Consider the following 22,929-nt stretch of genomic DNA (forward strand, 5'->3'; position numbering starts at 1 on the left):
GAGAGTGCAATGAATACAACTGGCAGAAGTACTGTCGGAGGAAGCGGGGCCGGGGAATCTGTTCAACGGTGTACTTGAAGTCTGCACATGGGTAGGCTTTCATTTGGCCCAAAAACGGCAGGTGCTAGGAATAACAGACATTAAATATTAAAAAGGAAAACGTCATCAAATATATACATGATTCATGTACATCAATACAGACAGAGCCACTCTCTAGTCCCTTCAAGAGGATCCCAGGATCCGTTCATATGCGTCTTCGACTTCGCCCGCCAACTCCAACAGGGCCACGATGACAATCTGATGTGTCAAGTTGGGCAGCCTATCGCGCTGCAGACCAATCCACTCGAGCGGCGGCGTCGCCTCGCCCATGTCACGCAGCTGCGGGGTCTCGATGATGGGCTCCTCGAGCGCAGTATAGTTGTACTTGGACTGCGGCACATTGACCTCGGCCGTAATCTTGCCTTGCGGCGGCGGCGTCTCGTTCTCGTCGTTGTCGTCGTGGTTCGGGTCTGCGAGCGCACCGACGCCGTGGCCGAGGCTTTCCGTGCTCCTCTTCGGGCTGAGCCCTGGCACGCCGGTAATCTTGACTGCCGTGAGGGGCAGCTGGCGACCCCAGACCTGCTCCAACGACTTGTTGTGGTTAGCTAGCATGCCGCGGATGTAGCTGATGCGCGAGTAGTTCCAGCCGACTTCCACCTTGCCCTCAAAGGCACTCTTGAACTTGTAGTCGATGTGATTGGTGTTGGGCGACTGCCACGTCTCCATGACCGCCTCCACGCAAGGCACCTTGAGAATCGTGCCACCCCGTGAGCCTGTTGATCTCTCCACGACGTCCTCGACGCGCATCTCGCTCAATGTCCGAGGTGCTTCCACGTTGCGTACGCCGGCCAGGCCGACGCGAAGCTGTCCCAAGGTCATGCGCAGCAAGCTGTGGATCTTTCGTTGCTCCATACTGGCGGCGAATCTTGCATAGGCGTCTAGTGCCTCCATCTTGAAGACTTGGTGATCAGAAAATGTGCTGGGGAAGACGCCGAGGTTCAATGCGCGCAGCGTCACGACAACGTCCGTGTCCAGAGAAATGGGCGACTTGGACATGGTGTCGTTGTCGGGAAGCTTGGGGATGGTCCGCCTCGGTTGTAAGCTGCTTCGTCCGCCGACCGACTTGCGGTTGATGAACTTTTCAATCTCCTTAAGAGAAGCCTCAAAGCTTTCTCGGTTCTCCTGCACGAGCCTCTTCAGTGCCTGGTACGCAGCCACTCCCTGTGCGGCTGAGGACGTGGTACCGAAGAGCTGGATCGCGTCGCCGTTAAAGATTGCCACAAGACGATCTCCACTGCCATCTCGAGTTTCGCGCACATTGTACATCAAAAACTCGAGAGATGTCACATCTCCAACGAGGAACGCCTGGTAGTCAAACGCTGCTTTGATTTGAAGCGCCTTAAATGCCAGTGATGCTTGGACTAGCGGTGTTTCGTTCAAGGCTTCCTCACGTTTCGGCCACTGAATAGAGGTTCGCAATCGAAAGTGCTGCAGAGCAATGAAGCCACTTAGGCGGCCAGTAGAGTCAATACCAATCTTGCTAAATCCCAAGCACAGGTTCTGCTCCCAGTCGGATGTCTTCTTTGAGGAAACCCAGAATTCCTGAATTTGAAATACCGATTTTCCAATAGATTGGCCGAGATCGATGCTCACATCCAGTGCTGCAATTGAGACAGTAGCAGTCCAGGGAAAAGCCGCCGTAGCGGCTACTTGCTGGTATCGCTGGACTAGATGAATTTGAGAAGTCTCTGTCTCTAGCTTCGCCACTGGTGCCGAGTCGGCATGGCGGAGCTCTTCTGGGTACCAAATTTCTCGGAAAAGCAAGAAATCGGGGGCTTGTCTTGCGTTGACAGAGATTGCCATTGGACTGACGTTCAAAATGGCTGAAACTCCACTGACACCGCTGACATGCTTGCTGTTCATGAGAGACAGGGTGACTGTGTCAAGAGAAAAGCTGGCAGTTGGCTCTCTTGAATACACATGCTTAACTGATGCCTGTGGCTGTGTCAAGACTCCAGAAATTGCGAAGAAGTCGCCATGCTCTTGCGAGGTAATGGTGTTGAAGGTAAGATAGAAGTGATCGAAACTTGTTGTGGCAGCAACTCGCGCAATAGGCTGGCAGCTCAAAGAAAATTTCTGTCGACAGATTCTCAATCCCAGATTTAGTTTCAATCGACCAATGACAGTGCGAGGGTCCGCAGTGAGAATATTATCCTCATCGCCTGTTTTCTGAGACTTGAGTTTCGGTGGCGCGTTAGCGTGTTGCTCATCGTCTTTGTCGCTCACAACTTCCTTGATATTCGACAAGATATCGAGAACCAAGGGAACAACGGAGGGAAACAATATGTTCTCAGATGCATCAATCTTGATCTCGCCGTGAAGAGACGGGTCTGCCTTGCCGTCATCGCGGTACTCTCCCTTGAGTGCTACTCCAGGGCTGCGTAGAACTGCACTGCTGCCGGAATCGTCTACATTAAACTGGCCGTATTTCCCGCCAAGTGAAGGCCCGCTATGGCTTTGTTCCTTGTCGCTGCTGGATACATGGACGACGGCTCCAGCAAAGTCAGCGTCTAGCAAGAGGCTTTCCAGTCGCTTGTTGCCAAGTATTGACTTTTGTTTGATAGCGGGGGCCTCAACAAGCTCTTTGCTGGCTGTCTCTTGGACAATGTCCGTTGTCCATTGTGCAGAGGCTTCCTGTACGTTCTTGGCGGACAAAGAGATTGATTGCACCAAGTTGGCAGCGGGCAGAATGAAAGCGGAAGTGAGTCTCAAATCCAGAGATTTGCCAACTGCTTGGAAGGCGAGGCGTCGGGCATCAGCTGTCGAGATGTACGCAACGTTGAATGTGACTTCTGGCAGGAGAGCTGAATGAAGCGATCGGGTTCCCCTCTCATGTCCAGGTGGTACCATTTGCAGCTGCAAATCTTCAATGGTCAGTCGAGCGGATTTCTTGGTTCTTGTGCCGAATTCTATCAAGGAAATGGAGAAATGAAGATCTTCTTTATCATCTGAAGTATGATCCGCTTCTTTGGCAACATCCCAGCTGGCACGAATGTTTCGCAGCTGGAATCGGTACACGACAGACGACAAAACCGAATCAAGCAGATCCTCCTCATCTGATTGAGATGTTTCGCCATCATTGAGCGAGATGCGTGGCTTGGATTGCCTCAATTTGCGCAGATATTCCAGCTCGCGTGACGTATCCAGATCTTTGATCCTTGAGCTCATGTAGCCCATAATATCAATGACCGTGGAGACAGTCTCGGGTGACAAAATGACGTGAAGGTCATCACTCATGAAGTTGAATATCCATTCCTCTTTGCCGTCTGGGGATCTTCTTGAGCCAGCATTAACGGTGACACTCGCTCCAAGATTACCACATGATCTCGTATTGCCTTCGTGGCCTCGGCGTACATCGAAGCCAATATTTTGTAGATTTAGACTCAGTTCGGGATATCTCATAATGACACCCGAAGCAGCGTCTTTGTTCGATGCTTGTAGATGGAACTTGTCAAGAGCGAAGAGCAATTGGGCGAAAGGTTCTTCGGGATTTTTGAGAGTTGTTCTGGTGAGAGCCTGAAACCCAGCCAATGTCAAGTGTATGTCGTAGACAATCGGTAACTTCGCCATCGTCTGGCTTGCTGTGGCTGGCACCGGCTGCTTCGGCTCCGAAAATTCGCGCATATTTTCTTGTATGGATTTGAATTGCTCCTGTATGTCTTCGATTTCTGCGCTGATTTGTGGTCGATTCACAGCCGTAAGCAAACTGTAAATAGCAGATGCATCCAGACGAATGATCTCGATTGAGGAGAGTACATTGATTGTGCGCTCGGAGTCACTCAGGTGAGTAGTGACGCGGCCATTTGTTGGCGGCATTTGCAAAATCGAGATACTTTGCAGCTTATTGTTTACATTCATCTGAATGTCGTGCGAATTGTCTTTCACATCAAAGTCGAAAACAAGCTCTTTGCCATGGTTCGCCGCAAACGCTGCCCGTGCCACAACTCCGGATATTTTATAAGTCAAAGACTGAAGCAGAGGCACGCTGATAGAATACCCGTCGAGAAACATGACAAAGTTGATCTTCAAGCTTGACATTTGGTCAGAAACGGCCTGTGACTGCATTTTGTTCGGGGATGTGGGAAGTTGCTTTTGAAGCTGGGCCAACTGTGCGACTTCGTCCCGAATAACAACGTCAGCAGTCTCCAAAAACCCCATTATATCCTTTTCAACACTGAAGGATAGGCCTCGACTGCTAGCAGCTCCTTTGATGATATGGAGGGGCTGAGGTTTGATTTCGGGTACTTCTTGTGAAACAGTCACTGACGGATACAATAGCTGGCAGGTCCACAACAAGGTAGAATGGCTATGCATTCTCGAAGTGACGGCGTCGCAATTCAGCATGAGGCTGTTGAAAGCTCTGCCGCTTTCCAGTTTATACAGCAGTGCTGATGACTTGAACCCGCTCAGAACGTTACTGGAGCGCAGATTGATGGTTTCCAGATTGAAGGAGCACTTCTCAACCTCGAACAGAACATGTAACGCCATTCGACTGGCGCCTTTGTCGGCAACCGATGGTTTTGCCTGCTTCTTTGTTTTGCCACTTTCAGGTTGACTTCGATTGTAAAGTTTCAAGACTGTCTGGCCAAGTTCCAAAAGCTCCCAGTTCAAGTTGACGTGGACTTGAGAACAAGAAATATGCACAGTATTCAGCAGATCATCCATGCCGTGAATGCCAAGCTGTGCCCCGAGTGAGGCATCGGGTTTGCGCTCGAACATAATGACAAGGTCTGTGACGGCGACACGATTTTGCTTTGGACCAGGGTCAAGAATAAACTGCAATTCACCGAGTCTGCACGCACTCAGGAATGGATGCTCATCGACCTGCTGTTGGCCTGGTGTCTTCATACGCCCAAACACCTTTTCAAGCAGCACTGTCTGTCGGGGGTCCTCGAGGTCCCAGCTCCTCCAATGCTGAAATGCTTCAACAACATTTTCAGCTGCGTTGTGAGGAAGGTGCTCTGTTCCAGTGCTGCAAGCTTGCGTGAGGCGGATCTTATCAGCTTCTGGCAAGAGAGTCCAAATTTGCCTCAGTCGCATAGCCAGCTTCCACGAATCAACAGTCCTCAGGTGCTGGTCCACTGATCGAAGTACTGCGGAAGGTCGAATGAGGAAGGGGGGGTCGTTAGTCGACCGGCCAAGATCCAACAAACGACAGCAGCAGTACTGGAAACGGTTTTCTTGTCGTGCTGAGGACTCGGCGAGTAGATGCGACAGATCTGACGCCACATTACCGGTACGATGTATTAAAGCCGCCAAATACTCAATGTCGCCAGAGGCTGTGCTGCCAACAACAGAGCCAATATCGGCGTCAAGATACGTCACGTCTTTTGACCCGAGAGACACCAGGACTTCGTCTATTTGTACCATCACAGCGGCTTGAGCTTTGGCCACAGTGGCAAGCCTCTCCGTTGCTGAGAGCTCAGCGTTGCTCATGCGCAGTTGCAGAGAGGTCCTAGACCTGCTCTTCATGGCGGAACCGTCATTCCGTTCTAGCACATTGCGAGTGACAAGACTAACGTTGGACAATTGCAAGTCGTACTGATCAATCTCTTCAGAAGATGAATCAGAGCTGCTCAAAGTGGAAGAGTTCAAAAAGCGAATATGTGCACCAGGCAGTCGGACAAGCAGGTCCGCGATGTCGCCCGCGGCATCTCTGCGTTTCTTCGCGTTGAATATCTCTTTAACAGAGTCCACTTGCAAACTGTCCAATATGTCCTGCGGGTTATTTGGCTGCAATACAGCCAACAGAGAAGTTACATGCTTGACAGCCTGTGGATTCACGAAAGCAGTAATCCCGGAGGGAATTTCCACGATAGCACTAGAGTATGCATATTCTTCGCTGATACTCCGCGGATCGATATCGGACAGTTGAGCTGACGGGCTTCGGAAGGGATCGTCCCAACCCGAATCATTCTCATCCCAAGTCCCCAGCTGGCGCACATCTGGCTGAATGCCATCCGTGGCGAAATGTGGCGCGAAGTAAGGGCTGGAGAACGTAACAGCGGGGTGGCTGTAGCTGCGGTTCCTTGCGTCTCGTGCTGCACTCGTGAAAACTTCATACTTTGGCGGTTGTGCCCTGCTGGAAGCTTCTTGAGGCGGTGACTTTGGACGAGTCTTGATGGTTTCACCTTGGCGCCTGACGCTGCTTCCACTCCCGGAGCCCGAAAACGACAGAAATGAGCTTTGGCGTCTGAGTTTATGAAACGAATTCGACGATCGAATGCTTCGAGCAGAAGCATGATCCGCATCAGCCTGCTCAACGGGATATGGCGGAGGAGGGACACATTGAGCAGGGACATCTATCCGTTCGGGTATGAATTCATCGAGTAGTTCGTCGTAGACCAGGAACGGCGTTCTGTCTGTACGCTGATCTTCTCGACGTACCAGCTCCTGCTGAGTCTTGCGTTCTTCTGAAAAATTCACCTTGCGCCCGATTGAACCAAGGCGAACATCCATTTGCAGATATGCATGAGTCTTGACTGGATGCTGGTGACGGGACTTGTGTTCTGCCGCAGACTCTGAATCGACACATGATACTTGAATGTTCGGAATAATCACATTGGCTTTCTTGGAATAATGCGACCGAGCCCAGTCATTGCTGTTCACGCTGATTGTTCCCGTCGAGACCAGGAATGCAGCGTCCGGCAGGTGAATCCATAGAGACACCGCGTCTACTTGGGCTCGAATAAATGTAATGTCGTAGAAAATGAGTGATGAGTATGGCACTAACGCATTCTCAACGTCATCAAATGTGAATCCAAAGGCGGAGGCGCCCTTGGTAAGAGCGGATAGGAACTCTGCATTACAGCCACCACGTACCGCGCCAACTGAGACATCCCAATTGCAAAGATAAGTCGGCTCAGAAGGAGGCAATCCAAACGCCCTGTGACCAAAGACACGGATGCCGTCGATAAAAAGTTGTGTGTTCGAAGTTGATAGGCTTGGTGAGTCTGTTTGGTCACCGGTACCGAGAGACAAACTCAATGGACTCAGATCTAGCTCCAGATCCATGTAGTAGTTGGTAAATCGTAAGTCAACGGCCAGGCTTGCAAGTTCTCCTTGTATATATCGTTTCGCAGAGTACAGATTTGTGGGTACAGCAAACTGAGGATCGTCGACTTTGACAGAGAGGATCACGTCCAAGTCATTTGATTTCTTGATCGGCGGAGTTGGCTGACCATCACCGTCGCCGTGAGCCTGCGATTGAATTTGCTCTTGATATTCGTCGACCGTGCGAAAATGCACAGTGTCACCGAAATAATTGTCCTTCAGCAGCATGAGGTAGCGTATAAGGAAGCCATACAGTGTGACATGAGGAGACTGTCCATAGAGATTCAGTACCAGTGTGTCCGTGTTGGTTGGTGAGGTCGACACATTGTACTGGTAGCTTCCCGAGATAACTAGGCCTTCGGCATTGCCCAGTATGCCCGAGTCCAAGAACGCCGATTCAGTATTCCATTGCGGTGTTCGTACGGCTAAAGTAAGAGTCTCCACTCGAATATCAAATGGTATGGAGTTTTTATCTGGTATGTATTTGTCGAGCGGTATCGTAGCTTCTGCGCTCAGAACGGGAGTCGACAGGATGAGGAAGTTGTTTTCATCATGGGACGTTGCATTATCGATGATGTTGCCGTCGTTGACATTTATGTATGCTTGCAAGTTCCGAAGCTTCAGGTGCAAGTGGTAGTTGAAAGGCGTGAAAACGAGGTAGTCGGAAGGTGGTCCACTAGCCCAGTCATTCACTAGGTCTATTAGAAGAAAGATGTGGTCGCGGAGCAAGTACAGCTTCATGTCATCAGACATGATATTGAAGTGCCAATTGCGGAGCGTATTCCATGTGAGAGGATTTGACAAGTCGCCAACGATTCTCTGTGGCCCAGAGCGCCAAAGAAGATCATGGTTGACACTGCTCCACAGCTCAGAAGTAGGCAGATCAACTCGAAGAGTGTTCTTATAACCACCAGCTCGAGCGAACATGTCCATCGAGTATTCCACAGAAGAGTTGACGGGCATTTTGAACTCTAGCCAACCTACAGGACGAGCTTGGTTGACATCTGTTTTGCTCTTCTTCTTGGCCTTATTCCGCTGCTTTCGCTTTACAGGGCCTTGCTGGTTGACAGGGGGCTCTTTGCCTCGCCAGCGCCAATTCTTTGACTCTTCCCGAATTGGAATTCGAAGAGTGACAGTGTCTTCCAACTCAATCAGTAAATTGAATTCTGTGGCCACTCTCCATTCCCCCGCCGCCAGCGGCTTTGCAGGGGTAGCATCTTTGGCTAGCCCGGGCAAGAAGACGCGTTGCAAGTCCGCCCGCTGTCTATCGGCCCAGGGTCCATAGTTCATGGTACCACCTTTGATAGTGAAATGCATACCCCATGCAGGTGCGTCACCGCCGTTGACATGCAAAAGGGAGTCGGCAGTACTGGAACGAGAGTCCCGCTGCGATACCTTGGCGACCGCGTCCCAGTACACTTGCAGATGAGCTGAGGGTGAATCCAGTATAGTTGTCACCGCTGCATACTCCACAGAGGACCATCGAGCTTTATCATCTTGATCCCGGTCGTCCAAATATCTGGATAGGCCCTGCCAACGGTTCGACGCGGGAATATGCGAAGCACCGGAGCCGAGATCCGCACGCGAGTCAGCGGAGAATGATTCGACTGATCTCCTCCAATAAGGGACCATGTTCCGCAAAGACGAGACGAACTTGCGCCGTCTATGCCGGAACCAGGCGCGTCGAGGCTGCGAATCCAATTGAATACCAACATCGCGTTCTTTGGTGGCTCGAGTGGGTTGGTCCTCCTTGAAATCGTCATTGTCCTTAATTTCGATGACAGGGTGGTCAAAATCGACGTCAAATAGCTGGCGATATGGGTCCGGCGTTCTGGCTGCTCCAGCATCGACTTCGCATGTCACTCGGTTTGCTTTGACAACTAAGATGGCTTTCGTGTTATCATTGCCGATTACAGCAGCGGCAGTCTTGCATTCTATATGTATGGGCAGCCACTGAAGTATAAAAGGTACATCTGGTACTGCAGATGTGTCGGCGTCTCCGTCCGCGCTGTCAACGTCTTGGGAGCTGTCATGGCGTCCGGTAACGGGTCGTTCATTTCGCGACGGCGGAAATATTTCCTCGATCTGATCCAAGCCACGCATGTTTCTCTTGCGTGGCTTCTCTGTTTCGCTTGGCTTTTCTTCGTGGACATCGTTGGAGGACGAGCGTGTTGTGTCGGCTTGCTTGAGCCCAGCCAAGACTCCCTCGTAGGCTGGACTGCGATTGTAGACGAACCATTCCAAGCCGACGAGACTGACATTGATGCGGCATGGTAGCTTGGAATTGGTGTCGTCCCTGGAAGGGTGCTTTCCTTGCGAATGTTGATCGTCCAGCACGTCAGCTTCGCGTACCCTCCGCAGCCAATATTGCCATGTGATGTCGCCGTGCTGAATGAGGAAGGATTCGTTGGCGCCGTGATATCGCAACCCGGAGAAGAAGACTCTGCCGGCCAAAAGTGACACCTGGAGAGCTTGGATGTCGATGTAGACCTTGTATCGGTGCCATGTCCAAGTTCGAATCGCGTAGGAAACTATCGAGCCGAAGAGCCTATTGAAGTAGAGGAGGAAGAAGATGGAGAGCAAGCCGGAGAGGAGCAGGAATATGAAGAAATCACTGTAAATGGTTAGAGTCGGGCATGGAAGCATACCAAAGAGGGGGGGAGATGGCTCACTAGTCAAAGTCTGGAAAGCCCGACTCCCTGGGCACGATGGTCTGCTCCCGCGCGGACATGATGGCAAGCTCGAACAGGGCTTCGCGACCAAGCTTCAATTCGCCCGCACAAAAGCAAGGACCTCGCCGACTATTGAGTTATTCGGATAGCGCGCATCATCAGTTGGGGATGCGGAGGCTGGCAAGTCGGTAGCACCCGTGGTTTGTGCGGTTGTGTCCTTCGGTAGAGGCGCGGAAATGCGTGTTGACGAGACAATCAAAAGCGTCGGTCCCCTGGCTGGCAGCTGGAAGCTGGCCAGCACCAAAAGCAGCGTGCCGTGATGACGCTACTGCAGCACGGCGGAGCTCCGGGCCAGATGGTCCCGGGCATGTGGGTGACACTGCAAGTATCTTGGCAGGCGGGAGAATACCTGAATTATTTTCATTTATTCTACTTCTTCTTTATCGTCTTTTCATGTTGTTATTTCTCATGCTCAGAATTATCTTCGTCATTGCACATTTACAAGCTCTAATGAACAGCAGCTAGGTGGAGCGGTTTTGCAGCGGCCTAGAAGCTGGCTGTAGTCGCTGCCCATGACTGAATACAGTGTGCTATAAGCTGTACCTTCAGTTAGGCAGGCAGTGCCTGGTAGGTACCTACCTAGGAGGTAGGTAGTTTCGTCCGGCCCCGATGAAGAGGAAAGAGATGGCCACGGTAAAGGCACATTACCACATACCTAGTTATCAAGTCTATTTGAGATCAACGGCGTCACTGTCTCCAGAGTCTGCTTTTTTGCCCTGCTGCCCTCCGCCCAAACTACAACGCTTGATCCCTCTCGGCCGCGGTATATAGCTGTCGGATTCTTGCGCTTATGGCTCAAGGGTAGGCGAAAAGATACAAGTCAGTTCGAGAGGTGCACGTGCCACGGTGTAGGACGCAATTGATAAAGAGAAACGCCTGCTGCTACAAATGAGGCCGGGATAATTTCGATTTGATTGTGTGTGTTTCTATGCGTGTGTTTCTATAGATCTCATCCTGCTAGGATTTCATAGGCTGCCTGCTCGCCAAGGCTATATCCACTGAATACAGTGTGCTCTAGTGGCTCCGCGCGGCCTTATTACAGGGCGCCTTGTCTGGGAAAGCGCCGCGACTGTGAAGGCGGGTACAGCGTCCACAGCGTCCACCGCCTGCAACATGAGCCCTATTTGGGGTCCATTTGGGGGGTACGTAGCTGCTGCGATAAGGCTTGCCTCATTACGTAGACTCCCACTGGGCTGCAGCCAAAATTGCGCCAACGTTGCGCGGATCTCAAGCTGGACTCGTCACACTTCCTGCAGCTCAACCTTCCTTGCCCCCAGCCCTGACTGTCGTGTTTCGTCATCATCCCTTGCGAGGCTCTTCCAGACTCTATCAAACTGCGGCGCGCTCGGGTACCTTTGGCGGCTCGCCAACCTGCGTATTTGTGACACGCAGCCTGCAAACCATGTTCTGACTCTGTCTTCGCCCTTCATCTCGACTTCTCCTGTCCCGCTCCTAGCTCTGGTCGGCGCCATGGATGTCTACGACTACACAACCTCCAACGGCGGAACCGGCGCAAAATTCAAGGGATACACGACGATTATTGCTGGTGTTGCCTCCATCGTCGCCACCGTCGTGTCTGTCCTGTTCGTGCCGCGCTGCCACGCCCCTCGCCAATCTCCAGAAGCTAACCAGTCCTTACCTCTAGCTCCATATGGCTCCAAGCCAAGAATTATCGCAAGCCGCTGCTGCAGCGCTACGTCGTTCGAATCCTGCTCATGGTTCCGATATACTCGATAGCATCCTGGACTAGCATGGTCTCGCTCAAGGCCGCCCAATTTGTCGATCCCGTCCGTGACATATACGAAGCCTTCACCATCTACACATTCTTTCAGCTTCTAATAAACTACCTTGGCGGCGAGAGATCGCTCATCGTCACGACGCACGGACGTGCACCTGTACAACACCTGTGGCCTCTCAACCATGCACTGCCAAAAGTCGACATTTCGGATCCTTACACCTTCCTCTCAATCAAGCGCGGCATTCTACAGTATGCCTGGCTTAAGCCAATCCTCGCTCTAGCTGCCGTCGTCATGAAAGCCACTGGCACATACCAAGAGGGCTACATTGCAGTCAGCTCTGGCTACCTTTGGAGTGGCATCCTCTACAACATCAGTGTCAGCGTCAGCTTGTATTCGCTGGGCCTGTTCTGGGTCTGCATGCATCAAGATTTGAAACCATTCCGGCCAGTACCCAAATTCCTGTCTATCAAGCTTATCATATTTGCGTCCTATTGGCAGGGCTTTTTCCTGTCCATTCTGGTCTGGCTCGGAGCTATTCCAGATGATGTCCAGGGCTATACTCGTGACAACCTAGCTGCGGCCATTCAAGATTTCTTAATTTGTATCGAGATGCCAATCTTTGCAGTGGTGCACTGGTATGCTTTCTCGTGGTACGACTTTGCAGACAATAGCATACTGTCGGCTCGCATGCCGCTTTCAAGGGCCCTTCGCGACGCCTTTGGTACCAAGGATCTCATCCAAGACTCAAAAGAGACGTTCACGGGCGATAAGTACAAATACCGTGCATTTGACTCTGGCGACAAGGTCATGGCGCATGCGGAATCAAGCTCGCGGTTCGCCAGGCTCGACGCAGGAATGCGATATGAACGGGGGGGAAAGGGCAAGTACTGGCTCCCCAAGCCTGGGAAAACCCAACAATCGCCGCTGCTTGATAATGGTGAGGGCGGCTCGGCCGACCAGGAATCGCAACGTGATGGCTCGATGGGCACCTTTGACGAGCCTGAAATTGACGCGGATGAGGAGCGCATGTACGAGCAGGCGCGTCAGCTTGAACATGGCGATTGGAATGCAAGTTGACTACCGCCGGCGCTTTTGGAGTCACAACTGACTAACTGGTATCTAGTATCCCGTCATTACCGCGAATGAACCGTTGAGCACTCGGTATGGCTCTTCGTTCAGCAGCCGCGGGGCTTACTCACCTGTTCCTCGACTGAGTCCGCCCCAAAGACGCAGTCCAGCTTCACCGGCAAAGCCTGGCACCCCAAAGGCGCAAGACGGCCCTCAAGAGCCAACTGTTATTGCTGTCAAGAAGAAGAAGACGAAGTCCAAGAAGGTTGTTGTCCATCATCCGGAACCCGAAGCCGAGGCGCTTCTACCAGATGCCGATCAGGGCGTCGAATCGAGCGCATCTCACACTCGAGATGGAGCAGCAAGCCCGCCTGCGGTCGATTTGCACAAAGACAAAGTTGCATCTGGAGAAACCGACGACGAAAATAGCGCACCCAAATTTGACGTACAAGGCAGCGAGGAGTTTCGCAATGTATGGGGGAGTGGCAGCTGAAAGTGGGCAAGCATTGCACAGAGGTTGTTTTGGTAATGGCGAGTTTGTGTCAATTCCATGTCATAGCGGGGTTTATCGGCGTTCTTTTCGGCGCAAACTTGATCTTTAGGTCTGATATTGGACAAATTAAATACACGGCCTGGCCATCAAGTGCCACAAGATGCATTTCGCGCCCGTTCTACATGAACAGGTGGCCCTTATAGCCTTGTAGTAGCGTGTGGTAGGGCATGGGAGTCGTGCCACCCGTTGACGTGGCTCGCCGCCTTTCTCGATTCAGCTTGGTAATTTGTGCCCCCATCGGGCCCTGGCGCAAGCCTCGACCGCCCGCAACAAGTGGTTAACTATAAGATGGCTTTCCCCGCACCCGTATGGCTCCGCGCCACCTGAGATCCTTGGAACGCCCCAGGCAATCATGAACTACAAGTTTGTGCTAGAAAATCGGCGTGAAACTCCCACTGCCGGCCGCTCGGTGAAGCTCGAAGCTCCTCCCCTCCGAGACACAACTCCGAGGAAAAAGCAATGGACCACAAGAGCAAGGACGGGCTGCATCACATGTCGGTAAGGCACCCTGGAGCTGACGTTGACTTCCACTCTTGCCGTCATTCTACACATATAACATTATTATCACCAACATGTTTTTGCCGTTGTATCGTCTGACCAAGTACCACCACCAGTGCACGCCGCGTTAAATGCGACGAGACGAGGCCCGTCTGCCAACGCTGCACCACGAGTCGCGTCGCCTGTCGCGGCTATGAGCTTCCCCCGCCTAGTGCTGACGGCGGCGCCCATGCCGCCGTCAGCAGCGTCGACATCGCTGCGGTGAGACGGCAGAAGCAGCAGAAGCGCGGCGGAGTATCTGCCGAGATTGAGCCTCCGAGCTGGGACTACCTAGAGGGAATTCGCTACTGTAAGCAAAGGGGCCACCACGTCCGCGGTGGTCAGGGCACTAGGGGGTTCCGCAAGCTAATGCTGAATGAATGTTTGGCCCGATAGATTTCGAAGTGGTAAGGCCTGGTCGTGTCTCCGACAAGGGAACCGGGTTCAATGACCCCCCGTTTCACTCTTCCACCTGGAACCGAACCGCGTTTCTCGGCCAGATTGTCTGCGACCAACTCTCCAAGGCGTCCAAGGCCCGCGGCAAACTGCTCAGGGCAGGCGAGGACCAAGCCTTTGAGCCGTCCTGGGCCCGCTACTCGCGCAACATGGTCGACGCCATTGAGACCGTCAATCAAAAGATTCGGGACGAGGCGCTGTACCCAAACGAGGCTCCGGCCTTTATGGCGATTCGGCATCTGCTCGTGCTCGACCTCTACCTGCGGCGAGTCTTGTGGCGAGCTCATTTGAGAGGCACCCTTGCTTATATCCAGCATCGAGGCGGGATCGACGAGGTGCTCAAGCTAAAGCAGGGGCCGCTCTATGTAAACTTTGCGGTAGAGTACGAGACCTGCCTTTTCCATTCTGTCAGCGATGCATACACACGCAGAGATGCTGATGGGTGCCCCGCGACCATTTTAGAAACATTATCCACGCGAACACAACCAGCCCAGCCAAGCGGCAGCTCGAAGGCCTTGAAGACTTTACGGACGAGCAGTTGAAAGGGTCGCTCAGCAACGCCTGCTTTGCGCCGTGCCCGCTGGAGCTGTACCCTCTCATGGTCCACATTACGAGACTGCGCGTGTCTGTCGCCGACAACCGACGGCTGCCGAGAGCTAGCCTCGCGCTCAAGGTGCAGGACATGTTCAACACGACATGGCACTTTGACCCAGACGAGTGGGCCGAGTCGGATTCGTGGCACGGTGAAGTCGAGGTTGGGCGCGTGTACGGGCGCGTCTTCCCCATCGCCATCCGACTCTACGGCATCCTGACGCTGCCCGCATCAGCGCTCATTGCCTGGGCTACTTCTTCGGCGGAAATCAAACTCGCCCATGCGACTCTCACCGGACACAGCATCGTCGAGTCTCTCCGAATCCAGCACCGAGAAGAGCTCCTGGCACTGCTGAGGAAGAACTGGGGCGCGGTCAAGTACAAGCCCGCGTTGGTGTGGCCGCTGCTGGTGGCTGGCGTGGCCGTGGTAGATGGTGCGGCCGAGGACCGTCAGTTCGTCGAGGACTGCTTGGACACCATCCTGGCCATGCCAATCACGGCGTGCTCCTTCATCACAGTCGTGGATAAGCTCCGCGCGTTTTGGCGCTCTGGCAATACGGAATGGGAAGACTGCTGGGATGAGCCGACCGTGGGATCTGCCTGAAACAGGAGCCTACATGTTCATTGACGACTTACGACGCGTAGATTGCAACATGACGAAGAGTTCAATTCACGGCCTTTAGCAAGTAAAACAGAGTGTGTATGTTATGGTCTGATCTCACTAGACCCTCTTGTTGCTCTCATTATCCGCCCTCTGAGCCACCAGCGGCTATGTAGGTGCCCAAGTTTCCGAACTGAATCGCATTGTAACACACCAGACTTTCAATCGTCCGCTTGTCTTACTTTTTGCACTTGCCTTTGCCTACTTGCTTCCTCAAGAAGGCTTTGGCATCTTTAGCACTCAGGCTCCCCGGGCTCGGGGGGCGTTCCCCAGTCGCCCAGCTAGCCGCCTTGGGGCCTAGCACAAACTCGAGCGTGCCGCCGTGCGCAAAGATGTCGTACCAGCTCAGCCAGCTCTTGTTCCACTGCTTCCCGTTGACCTTGAGGGACTGGACCTGGTAGGCGTCCTCGGAGCCGCCCTCGCTCGTCATCTTGAGCGTCTTGTCGCCGCCGAGGGCAATCGTCAGGTTCGAGAACCATGGCGAGCCGATGAAAAAGGTCGTCTGCCCCGTCATGGGGTAGAGGCCAATCATGTTCCACAGAAGCCACGACTCCATGGCTCCCGCGTCGCTGTTGCCGGGCAGGCCGTCGCGCGTCGGGTGGTAGTAGGACTTGGCGATGAATCGACTGCGCTCGACGGCCAGGTCCTGGCGGTTGACAAAGTTGTACAGGTACGGTGTCGTGAAGCTCGGCTCGTTGCCCGGGTTGAAGAGGGTATGTCCAAAAGCGCCGTTGCCGGAAAAGACACCCGGCTCAAACGTCTTTTCAAGACGCTTCACAAACATTTCATTGCCGTCGCAGAGCTCAATGAGCTTCGTCAGATCGTGGTGCGCGTTGAAAGAGTATTCCCAGGGGAGCGCCTGGTAGTAATAATCGCGCCAGTAGCAGCCGCCGCAGGACAGAGGGTCCTGAGATAGGAACCCAGACGTGTTTCGCGGGCCGACAAAGCCGCTGAAGCCCAGCGCAGTCATGTTGGTGTTCCAGTGGTTGCGCCAGTTGTGGGAGCGGTTAAAGTATCGGTCAAATTCGGCGTCCTTGCCTAGACCTGCCGCGACGGAGGCCAGAGAAAAGTCGTTGACAGAACTATATAAGACAGTCAGCAACGCACGTCAAGAAGGTGCAAAGAGATGGCAAAACTTACTATTCCACCGCACGGCTGACAGATCTTGAAAACTTGGGGGTAATGTAGCCGTACTGCAACCAGTCTGGAAGAGCGCTGCGGCCTTCGCGGGTAGACCCCGTGGGGTCGCGAGAGTCATTGTTGTTTGGGGGAACTTTTTCGGCATTCTTGACCATGGAGGCAAAGGCGTCGTCCCAGTTGACTTTGCCACGCACGCCTTTGACGTAGGCGTCGGCAAAGACATTGTCCGAGTTGGAGCCGCCTTGGACAGCGCCGTTGGAGAATGACGATCGCGCGTCGGATACCCAGCCCACGTTGCGCCAAATGTCAATCATGGATCGAAGAAGTTCTTCGTAGTACGCGGGTTGCAGAACATGAAGCAGACTGGTTGTACAACGATACTGCAAAAAATCTTGTTTAGCTTGAGGAATCTAAAAAAAGCAACGATAGAAGTTCTCACAATGTCCCAAAATGTGAATATATCGTCATAATACGGTTCGTCAGATTTCCACAGCGGATTCTCGCCAGTCTTATTCTGTGGCAGCAGGTGCATAAAGTATAGTGCACTGTAGAGTTGGTTGAGCTTGGTCGTGTTTGTCTCGGTTGTTGTTACTTTGCTGAATACTTCCTTGTTCCATACTTGGCGGGTTTGGTCTTGAACATCCCGAATTTTGCTGCCACGAGGCATCTCTCTCGCCACGCTATCGCAAGCCTGCTGTGTTGAAATAAAGGAGACGCCCACCCGCGACACCACCGAAGTTTGGTTGAATGTAAAGAGCGCGCCAGCACGAGGCGCTTGGGCTGTGTCCTCTCGCTTGCCATCTTTGCCTTCTGGGCTACGAAAGACCTTGTGCGTGGCGGGCGCATCAAAGTGGCCGCAGAAATACACAGTCCATGGGGCTGCTCTGTTCCAGCCCTGCGTAAAGGTTAGCAACTCAAGTTCCTTCGACAATGGATAGAATACCTACATTGTCATATTTACCGGAGCCAGTGTAATACAGGAAGCCTGGCTTGTCTGGCTCATCCAGCACAGTGATATTACCACCGAGATAGTGCTGGCCTAAACCTTGTCCGCGATACGACGACAACACATGTGAGACGTCAACCCAAATGTTCAAGGGGTTGGAAGTCTTTGGGAACGTATATTGCAGTAGGCCGGCTTTTGTAGTCGCTGCGAGCTCCACGGTGGTGCCTGAACCAAGCTTTGCTCTGTAGTATCCGACTTCAGTGTAGTCGGGCTCGGCGCGAGTGTCGTTGGTATTTTGCACAAGAGGGTTGTCAAGCTTGCCCACAACAGGCATTTGTGATACAACTCCGTATTTCGGAGCACCACCAGTGCCGCTCTCATGGAGCATCGAAAAGCCGGTAAAGTTACCATTCGCAAGATAGCCAGAATAGGCATCAGTCCCGGAATAAAGGTCTGGGCCGAGCTTGACGATACCAAGCGGCCGCGAAACACCAGGAAATGTATTTCCACCTCCAATTGAGCCAGTCTGGCGATTGAGTCAGCCTCGAAAATAAACAAAACATGTGGTGGTCTTGGTAATGTAGAGGTCATTACATCTGTCAGCGCAAACTTGGACAAGTCGGCATCCGCAGCCGGCGCCGCGGCCGCAAGAGCCACCAACGCAGATACCAAAACGGGGTTCATGGTTTTTTTTTTTGGTTTTGTTTAATGAGAAGTGCAAGTTTCCTCTGCTACAATTTCCCAGCATTACATCATGTCAGGAGACATGGTCCGTCAGACAGAGTGCGGAGATCTTGCTGAGCGCGCCTTGCCAGGCCACTAATGCGGAGCTAGGCAAGGCACTGTTGAAGTTCGTCCGGGCGCACGCCGTCAGCACGCGTCTGTGAGTGGCCGAAACAGCTCGGATGGTTCCCAACCTGGTAAAGTCCGTGAATGATGATCAGCAAAACAGGAGACAGGCATCAAAAATAGAGGCAAGTGCATCTGCGATCAACAACAGTAAAATACGCGCAAAGACTGGGTGGCGGAACAGCAACGGACAGTGTGATTGATATAAGCGCGTTCATGGTATCAAGGGCCTAAAACACATGGCACTAAACAAGTAGGAGAAGCAATGAAGAAAAAAGGCTCCTAGGAATCTGACCGGAGACGTGCCAGCGACTCATCAAACTTTACCCAGGCCTTGTCCGACACGGTCGCCATGAGCCAGTAGTTATCACCATGGTCTTTGCCAATCACGTAAAAATTATCAGTCGCCCTGATATGACCTTTAACAACCAGATGCAAGTAGTTCACCATGGTCCCGGTGGGATTTTGCCTCCGTGCGTCATCTTGGCCGCGGCGAATGACGGCTGGGCTAAAGTCTGCCGTCTGCACGTACGCCGCCTTTGTCAGGTTGTTGGTAAAGATGACGCGCGAGTGCGGCGTCTCCAGAAACTCGAGCTTTGCGCGCTTTTTGCTCCGTAAGCTCTCTCGCACGCGCCTCAGGAGGAGCGTCATTTGCTGTTCCGACGACTGCTCCATAATTTGCCGCCTGCTCTCGACGGCAATCTCTCCCGTGGATGCGCTCGAGACCTGGGGGGGGAGGTGGCAGAAGGCCGTGCTGACAATGTTCTGAAGATAGATGCCTCCGCTGCCGGCAAGACACGAAAGCCTTCCCCGGCCGTTGACCAGGTGCATTACCGTCACGGGGTGTGGCTCGGGCTCAGCAGAGGTGATGGCCTTGACGACCCAGGCTGAGATGGCGTCGCCTTCGGTGATGAAGGTGTCGCCTGCATGTTTCTTGGCTTCGAGGGTTATCCGATCCACGGCCGATCGTGGCAAGAAAATCTGGCGAGTATCTCGGGGTGTGTAGAATAGCCTGTGCCATAGAAAGAAGACAATGAAAAGAACCAGATCTAGTCCGCTCACAAGTTTGGGGCCGGCAAAGGTCCCTCCCGCAAGCTGTGTGTCGTTGTCAAGTGCATCAAGGACATCTTCTTTGGCGCCAAGAACGGGCGATATTTCGTCGCCTTTGCCAGCTAGCTGCAGCGACCAGCCATGTAAAAGGTGAGTAAGTCCGACGCCGTCGAATAATGTATGCGGCCAAACAACAGACACCAGCGTAGCATCTTTGAACGAGGTAGTGAGCAGCGCGATCTGCGGTGCCTTCGTCGCCACGAATTGTTTCATGTCAGATGGAAAGCCTTTCGGTACGGCGAAACTTCGAAAGTCCATGTCTCCCGCGATAGATTGAGAGTAGGCCGCATCGCGGGGTTCGGGCAAGTGCTTGGCTAAATTATGGTCGTTGAGGTTCACGGATGAAAAGTCTTGTTTTGTAAAGGCGACAGCTGGCTGGTCGTCAGTGAAGCTTTGCGGAACGCGCAGCTCCAACTTTCCGTCGGTCTGCTGTAGAATTAATATTGCTTCTCAATTGCGGATATGGAAAGGCGAACGGACGCTTCTGTGAAGGCGGCCGCCGAGCTTTCGCCAGTCGCCATGCTCCAGCAACCGCGTAAGCGCGAGATGGAGTTTATCCACGTCTAAAACATCGTTGAATCTAAACAGCCAGGAAACAAACTTCTCATTCATCGAGGCGGCATCACCCAAATGTACGGGGTAGACATCGTACTGGTCCTCTGGCGGCGGCGACATTGCAAGCTATCCTCCGCGCGTTCCTAGCGAGAGTGGACGTGGATTGTGTTGGTAGACAGCTAGGGCGACCTATTGCCGTTATCGAGAGGGTAGGGAGGCATTGGAAAGATATAAGTACTTGGTAGTGCCAACTACGTCGAATAAGTGGAAATCGGCACTAATTGGCTCTGGGTAGGGATGCGCGGTGACTTTGTTAGGGAATCGTGCCCCTTTCGCTTGAACTTTATCAACTAGTTACGGAGCGTAGAAAGCCAATGTGACTTTCGGTGCTGTGTTATCTTGACTGAACTAGTAAACAACTGGACGTGTACCAGTCTCCTATTGTGCCCCGGGGAAACAGCACGATGGTATCGCTGCTTTTTCATCTTTATTCAACCCGAGCACCCGGACACAGGTGCATGTGATTTAAACGAGACGCTCCCAAGCTAAGGTCGCGAAGCCTTTCAGTAGCGATGGATACATTGCCGAGGCCCGCTGCCTACTAAGTCTACACAACCTATTCTCTACGGCCATCGACACGTCGGCACGAAATGTTACTTAATAAAGTGAGTATCCATCACATTGCAGTACCGTAAGAACAGTTATGGGTGTCGCCAGAGCTTAAGATCATTTATTTCCAAGTTGAGGACCGGCTGCTATCTTTGGCTGCAGTGATGTCAAGTAACTGCCCTGCTTGTACTTCGACACTAAGAACCATTTTACCACTACCTGCCTTGAAATTACGCTGCAAGTTGTTACCTTTCAACTCTTGGCCGCCCTTTCTGCCTTTACATTACCTCTTAGAAACCTTCACACATTGAACATTGTGCCGTCAGATCGGCGCTATGCTATAAGAGGGGTTCTCAAACCAGCAAAATTGTTTGTATAGTTGGACACAGACTGTCCCACCAATTTAATTTTCAATGAAAAAATTAGGTCTGAATTCACCCAACACACTGTGGACTAAATCACAGGCGAAGAAGGCGAGCCACTACGAGAGCTCTATATCCACGCCCCATACTAAGCTAGTTTCGTTTTCATATCAACGTGGCTATAGCGGAGTAAATATGCGCATTGTCTCAGTCAATGCGGTCACCCTCGGAGCCCTCCGTGCCGTCAAGCTGTCCAATGTACAAAAGGTCATGCAGGGTCTGAGTCCATTGTCCATCTTCCTCGCTCCACCAATACCGCACCTTGACCAGCATGCCCTGTCTCAGCCCTTTCAAATCAACACTCTCGTCGTTCCACATGTCGACCCTCATTCCAACCCAGCGCTCCTTTTGTGCCTTTTTACTGAGCTCCTCGGCACTTGCGAACCCCGCAGGCGCGACTTGATCGTCTGTCCCAAATTCGAACTCGTCTTGCCGCAGGGGCCGGATAGTGCAGCCTTTCTTGCCGCGTCCCTCGGCGGCAGAGGACGCCAGGGTGAGGCCGGAGCTGGCGGCAGCTTCATGCATTTTCTGCAGGATGGTATCTTTGTTGCGGGCTGCAAACGATGGAATCGGGCGACAGATCTGATGGCATGACGGGGAGAGGAAAAGTCCCTTCTCTTTGATATCGGCAGTGTCACGGTATTCCTTGTATAGTTTCCTGAGAGAATTTGTAGTCTCAGATTGTGAACTAACAGACGACATGACGAAAGAACACGGCACTGTAGGGAATCGTAATCACGGCGGATGAGGACAGCGATGATGATTCAGAGTGTGCGTCAGTCAAGCTGAGCATAAGCCGGCTGAAGAAAGGTCTACTCATGTTTAGAGTGGACGCTGAACCTGCCTGAACTAGGCTGCAACCTGCCGCAAGACCATGTTAAGAACAGGAAAGAAAGGTACTTGGTCGGTACAGCTATTTTTGCTAAATTTGTTAGACAGTAGTGGCTCGCAATAATTAGAAGTAGATTGCATTTTTATGGTAGCTATAAAATCATCATCATCTTTCATACATATGCCCCGTCATACACATGCCGAGGTCAACGACTGCGATTAGGTAGCAACAGGTGCGACTAGTGCGGTCGCCATCTGGAAACTTATTTAGTGGCAGCCAGCGCACCATGCCACCGTGCTGTCGCCGCAGATGCAGCACCAGGTGGTGCAGTCCTCGATTCCATCGCGCATCTCGAGCGCAAACGTGCCCCGGCTCTTGAGACCAGAAGTCATGGGCTGTGCGGCGACGAGGCCGGCCAGGAGGGCGACGAGAGAAACAGACAGCTGCATTGTGTCTGGGAAGAGGTGTTAGCAAGCTGGCTGCTCGTGCAATGCCGCGGGGTCCATTTTATCTACATTTTGAGAGTTTGAAAGGGAAAACGTGTCGAAAAAAAGTGTTTGACTTGGCTGATGTGAACAGATTGATTGATCGTGGTTAAAAATTGGCTTTTCTGTGGTGTATTCGTCACATATTTATACAATGATGAGAACCGGAATTGGGCACCATGCGCCGCCCGACGGTCCGTGTCTCCTATCGCCAGAATGGGAAAGAAGAGAATGCACGAGATGTGAGTAAGATTTGAAGCTGACAGACGTACGTCTGGGGAGCTCTTTCTCATGATGGCGGGAAACGCGCAAACACACAAGAGATGATCTGCCACTAGATAAGCTTAGTTTGCCATCGGAGTTGGGAGGACGTTTCCGTCTGGGGCAGGCTTTACCGTGTTTTGAGCGCCCTACACGCACGACCAGGCTTATTTCCGTCAGCCAGTCGACGGTTGCCCCGAAAATAGCCTTTGGGCCCAACCCTGGGTTGGT

At 52.6% G+C, this 22,929-nt stretch overlaps 6 protein-coding genes across 6 annotated transcripts; 1 reads left to right on the plus strand and 5 right to left on the minus strand.

The window, feature by feature from the left end:
- Positions 1 to 222: 222 nt before the first annotated feature.
- On the minus strand, positions 223 to 9,883 carry LMH87_006730 (uncharacterized protein; the record flags this gene model as incomplete). The annotated part of the gene is made up of 3 exons (XM_056204664.1): positions 223 to 9,078; positions 9,133 to 9,766; positions 9,825 to 9,883. 3 exons carry the CDS (start codon positions 9,881 to 9,883, stop codon positions 223 to 225), a joined length of 9,549 nt encoding a protein of 3,182 aa, XP_056059998.1.
- A 1,471-nt stretch (positions 9,884 to 11,354) lies between these two features.
- On the plus strand, positions 11,355 to 13,184 carry LMH87_006731 (uncharacterized protein; the record flags this gene model as incomplete). Its single annotated transcript, XM_056204666.1, has 3 exons — positions 11,355 to 11,467; positions 11,530 to 12,691; positions 12,747 to 13,184. The coding sequence occupies 3 exons, from the start codon at positions 11,355 to 11,357 to the stop codon at positions 13,182 to 13,184; spliced, it is 1,713 nt and encodes a 570-aa protein (XP_056059999.1).
- A 2,483-nt stretch (positions 13,185 to 15,667) lies between these two features.
- On the minus strand, positions 15,668 to 18,259 carry LMH87_006732 (uncharacterized protein; the record flags this gene model as incomplete). The annotated part of the gene is made up of 5 exons (XM_056204667.1): positions 15,668 to 16,571; positions 16,630 to 17,009; positions 17,069 to 17,524; positions 17,577 to 18,101; positions 18,170 to 18,259. The coding sequence occupies 5 exons, from the start codon at positions 18,257 to 18,259 to the stop codon at positions 15,668 to 15,670; spliced, it is 2,355 nt and encodes a 784-aa protein (XP_056060000.1).
- A 447-nt stretch (positions 18,260 to 18,706) lies between these two features.
- LMH87_006733 (uncharacterized protein) lies at positions 18,707 to 20,209 on the minus strand (the record flags this gene model as incomplete). The annotated part of the gene is made up of 2 exons (XM_056204668.1): positions 18,707 to 19,960; positions 20,015 to 20,209. 2 exons carry the CDS (start codon positions 20,207 to 20,209, stop codon positions 18,707 to 18,709), a joined length of 1,449 nt encoding a protein of 482 aa, XP_056060001.1.
- Positions 20,210 to 21,267: 1,058 nt separating this feature from the next.
- LMH87_006734 (uncharacterized protein) lies at positions 21,268 to 21,645 on the minus strand (the record flags this gene model as incomplete). Its single annotated transcript, XM_056204669.1, has 1 exon — positions 21,268 to 21,645. The coding sequence occupies one exon, from the start codon at positions 21,643 to 21,645 to the stop codon at positions 21,268 to 21,270; it is 378 nt and encodes a 125-aa protein (XP_056060002.1).
- Positions 21,646 to 22,218: 573 nt separating this feature from the next.
- Positions 22,219 to 22,730, minus strand: LMH87_006735 (uncharacterized protein; the record flags this gene model as incomplete). The annotated part of the gene is made up of 3 exons (XM_056204670.1): positions 22,219 to 22,406; positions 22,468 to 22,513; positions 22,710 to 22,730. The coding sequence occupies 3 exons, from the start codon at positions 22,728 to 22,730 to the stop codon at positions 22,219 to 22,221; spliced, it is 255 nt and encodes an 84-aa protein (XP_056060003.1).
- Positions 22,731 to 22,929: the final 199 nt, after the last annotated feature.

Source organism: Akanthomyces muscarius, chromosome 1 (genome assembly GCF_028009165.1).
Source record: "Akanthomyces muscarius strain Ve6 chromosome 1, whole genome shotgun sequence".
Lineage (NCBI taxonomy): Eukaryota > Fungi > Ascomycota > Sordariomycetes > Hypocreales > Cordycipitaceae > Akanthomyces > Akanthomyces muscarius.